We start from the raw sequence: 4,707 nt of genomic DNA, 5'->3' as shown, positions 1-4,707 counted from the left end.
ACTATAGCAGTAGGAATGCAAACCTTCTACAGCAACAATTTTTGCTTTTGCGTCAGCCTGAATACCCAGTTAAACTCTACCCACACAAGTCATGAATGTATAGAGCATGCCAGTTTTCCTTCCCAGACGTGCATCTGATGATGTGTAAATCCATGATTCAGTCCTGCATGATTTTTTAATTGTTTAGCTGGACATCGCTATAGCCTCTGACTATGGCAATCTGGAGTACTGAATTACAGTGGAAAAAATATAAAGGGACAAATGGAGACAAGTCCTATATATTCCCTAACGAGAAATTTCCCTAAGACCTTAACATGTAATGAATGTTAGTGTAATACAAATTATTCCAACTCACCTTGCAAATGATGTTCTTTGATGTACAGTTAGAGAAGCTTTGTGGCTCTGTCTTCGTTTATCAGTGATGCACTTACCAAGTGATTTTTGTTGCTTTTGTTATTCTTTTTGAGGAAAAAGGATGGAGGAGGGAAAGATTTTGGAGAAACCTTACCTGGATATTCTGGTTTTATCAGAGATTTTTCTCTTTCTCAGTCTCCACGGATCTTTCCTGTTCTTTTCTGAATCTGTTCAATTCTTCGGTTAAATGGTTAAAATATTGTAAAAGTTATGTCCCAATTAACTGTGATTGTGATTCTTGGGACAACGTGCAAGAAAGAGGTTTCCCTATACAAGCTGCTGAATTGATACCCAGATTTTTTCTATAGTGAGATAATTTTCTTTCCTAGTAAATGCTTTCTATCACAGCCAGCCTGCTTCAACTAGCACTGCTCATAGCCCAAATTCTCTCCCTTAGCTGCCACTCACTTCTCACATTGACCCCAGGTTGTCAAGCATGCCTATAGCACATGTGACAGTCTTTCTGTACCCTAAGAAGCACATGAAAATGAAAGGAGAGCCTAACACTTTATTAATCAAAATCAATACAGCTACTGCTGTTTGAATTCATACTGTACATATTACTGCAGTATACAGCGGGTAATATAAATAGCAATGCAAGCCTGTCTCTACTGGAGACATGCACCACTTTATCAGTGGCAATTCAAACAATACTTTTGTCTTCATAAAAGCACAAAGGGGTTTTATTGGAACTTTCTGCACATGCTGTTATAATGCAAAAAAGGAGTGATAGCTGACTTGGTAGGTGTCAGCTGTGTCACTGGAAACAATCAGCTTTTGAATCAATCCATAATTTTCATGAATTTGACTAAAAATTCAGATAATATACTGTAAAGAGGCATAAATCATCTTAGACCCTCAGCCTTCACAGTAAAAGCTGGAACACAGCATATGGGTTTCATACTAATGTTGTGCTCTTAAGACTTATAGCTGGATTTATTTAGCATAAGGGCTACAGTATGTATTACCTCCTGTAAAACATAAGCAAGTGTGTTACAGTGATTCATAGTAAAACATGTTGATATGCTTACAAGTAATGTGTTGCCAAGTACAAAATTACATAGGGGTACATCCTTATTTGTTCCTGGCTTAGGCAGAACTTGCAACAGGCAATATGCTTTCACAGGTTTCCTCAAACAACACCCAACTTCAGGCTGATATATTTTATTTTTTTTCCTCGACAAGGACTTTAGAGTCAAGCTATAATTTTGGGATAAAAAATAGTGTGATACATGAAATAAATGAGCATTAATATTATGTAAAGACATTGAGGAAATGGACAGACCTTCAGCATTTATTAGCTAGCATAACATGGAAATAAGCTTAGGTTTTATTTGGTAAATCTTGATTTTGCCTTATATTCACTGAGAGCTTCTTATTTATGGCTCAGCCTGTCAAACACATTCTTAGATAAGCAACTGTTGCTCACAGGACTAATCTAATTACCAGTTCTTTTTATAACGAATGCTGACACAAAGGTAGAAGGATGTATAGCACTTGTGTTGAAGCCAATGCTACAGATGATCAAACAGTTTTGAAATTAAGAGTATTTTGGATGGAAAATGCGTCCCTTTTTTATCACGATGTTCCTGTTTTTTGTCCAACTCTAATTAAAGCTGAAGAGCACGACTGAAAAGCTGGTTACATTCGTAGATCTGGCACATAATTAATTGCCAAGAGTTTAGACTGGATATTTTAGGGCTCTGCAGTAATGCTCCGTAGGCATATTTGCTTACGACAGGCTGAGGAATGCTACAGCCCTAATTATTTGTAGAGTGCATTTTTAAAAGTTTGGAAATTATTCTTTAAGAATATCAGAACACCTTCAAATTGTATTTTAAAGACATTTGAATAGAAAACCAGCATAATGTGGGCTTGGCCAAACAGCATAGGCTGAGGAACTAATCTACCTTTTTTTGAAAGGACAATGTTTGTGTCCTTGGCCTTAATTTAAATCACACCCCCATCATGCATTCTGGCATTTCTAGCAAGCTGCTCCAGAAATGCCAAGAAGCAATAGTAATTTTGAAAACTGGGATAGAGAAGCATTGGTGAATGCAATGGGAACTTCTAAAATTCCCTAGCTCTTAACTGTTAACAAGTAAACTTATTAAAAAAGAGGGAGGGGGAAAAAAAGGTGAAACGCTTCAGATTGGCTTTTCTTTACCTCTGAGCACACATGAAATCAAGCAAGTGGATTTAATTAATTTTTTTAAGTTCTGGAGTTTGTCTCCTGAGCTGTTACGCAAGCTAGTCTCATTCCCTCTAAAATGAATGGGAGGTCTGTCATTAATCTCCATAGAAACCTGTGCCAAACCCGAGTTTCTCACTGACCCATGTGCTCACCCTGACTTCAGCAGGGGAACCCAGACCAAGACACATGTGTGGATGAAGAATACACGGTTGTGTTTTGGGACCTTAACTGCTTTTTCATATCCTATTTAAAATTTTCTCCACTACTATGATGTCTGTAATGATGCAAAGGTACAGTTAATTAGGGGCTGAAGTCCCTCATGATTGAGGACAGTAAAGCATAAAGCTGTCAGTACCCCCCCACTCCATGACTCAAATGATATTTTCTTTTTTTCATCATTGGCAACTTCCCACGACCATATATTTTCTGCTCCTTTTAAAGAACCAAATGCTGAATGTGAATGGGTAGCCACAGCATCGATTTGCCAAGTAATGGTAGGGTGTCCCCTGGAAACAGGCCTCTTTTAATTCTGTTTCATATCTGAGGTAAAGTGAAAACATGGAAACAGATGGTAGGGAACGACTGGCATCTCATCATGCATATTTCATTTGATTTGCAGCTAGTCACCTCTTGATAATAATATTAAATGCTACAAAACTCAAAGACTTTGTTCCTGGGGCTACTGCCTTCAGTGACATAGGATCAACACTGTAACTTCAATTAAATTTTGAAGCTGGTGAGCTATAAGTATTTACAACTTTAGCAAGGTTATGATACAAACAGCTCGATTCTTCTTTTCTGGTATGTTTAGGGCTGACTTCGAAATATACAGTTGCTGTTGTGATGACAAATCTTACTTAATGTTCGGGGTTTTTTTAAGAGCACAGTGGGACAAACATCTGTGGTTATTTCCATTACACTCTAAGGTGTTTTACCGGGAAAGAACTTAGCCATTAATTTCGTTGTATTTACATTACTTATACACAAGAAGAACAAGAAAAATGGCAGCCTGTTTAATGATTATATACATCATGATTCAGTTGGAAAAATGTATATTACAAATGGCAAAACAGCCTGCCAAGTACATAATTATATGTTGCTCCTTTTTTTTTATCAGAGAACTTTTAATTCTTAAAATCCCACTGTATGATGTCAGTGAAAGACCTGTCCTATACAGGGGGGGAAGGAACAGCATAATAATAGACTTCTTAAGCCACATCAGTTCCTGGTTAATAGCCCCTTTTCTTCATTTTAATATGAGGGTTACCTTTGTAAAATGCTTCCAAATCAAGTTAAAAGCTGGAATCTGATACAACAAAACATTACTTGACATTAGGAGAAATAGTAGTAACTTAAATTTCATTCATTGTCCCTAGTCTCAGAAGAGATACTGGGGAATAAAATATCACTCACTTGTGACGTGTTGCTTATCTGAGACTTTGTTTTTAGTAAGAACTGTGCTCTCCTGTACATTATTCTTTCCTGTTCTTGCTTTAGCTCAATGTAGGAGCGTGAAAACGTGTGGAAGATGGAGGTGACTGGAAATGCCATGAGGAGGATGCCACTCAGTATGCTGCTTAGTGCCACCACTGGCCGGGAACGCTTCTGGGAACCATATCTCCGTAGCCTACCGTGGTCATGGTGATGACAGCCCACCAGTAGCACGCAGGGATGCTGGTGAACTCCTGCGAGTCCGCCATCTCGTTCTCAATGACATACAGGAGCGGTGCAAACAGTGCGATGGCCACGCAGAGGAAGAGCAGCAAGAGACCAAACTCCCGGGTGCATCTGCGAGCGGTCAACCCCAGCGTCTGCAGCCCCAGGGAGTGCCTGGCCAGCCGCATGACGTAGAGAATCCTCAAGGCACGGAGAATACGGAGGACCAGACCTACTTTGTCCAGGTAGATGCTCCCAGAGCTGGGCTTTTTATAGCCCACTGAAGTGGTGTCTACTAGCAAAGTGATGTAGTACGGCAGAATGGCTATTATGTCTATCAGGGTTAACGGTCTCCGCAAAAATGCAAACTTGCTCTTTGCCTGGATGAATCTTAGCAGGAACTCCAGGGAAAACCATGCCACACAGACAGACTCCACAATGAA

At 39.2% G+C, this 4,707-nt stretch overlaps 1 protein-coding gene across 1 annotated transcript in view; it reads right to left on the bottom strand.

Annotated features, from left to right (window-relative positions):
- Positions 1–3,967: 3,967 nt before the first annotated feature.
- The window catches only part of KCNG1 (potassium voltage-gated channel modifier subfamily G member 1), a gene marked incomplete at both ends in the record, with an annotated part of 1,445 nt that continues 705 nt past the window's right edge, over positions 3,968–4,707 (bottom strand). The window contains 2 exon segments of the mRNA XM_082007162.1: positions 3,968–4,197; positions 4,200–4,707. Coding sequence (XP_081863288.1) covers positions 3,968–4,197; positions 4,200–4,707 — 738 coding nt within the window.

Source organism: Phaethon aethereus (genome assembly GCF_964289735.1).
Source record: "Phaethon aethereus genome assembly, chromosome: 16".
Classification (NCBI taxonomy): Eukaryota; Metazoa; Chordata; class Aves; order Phaethontiformes; family Phaethontidae; genus Phaethon; species Phaethon aethereus.
Note: the sequence above shows the minus strand (reverse complement) of the source record. Positions and strands in the feature narration are given on the sequence as shown.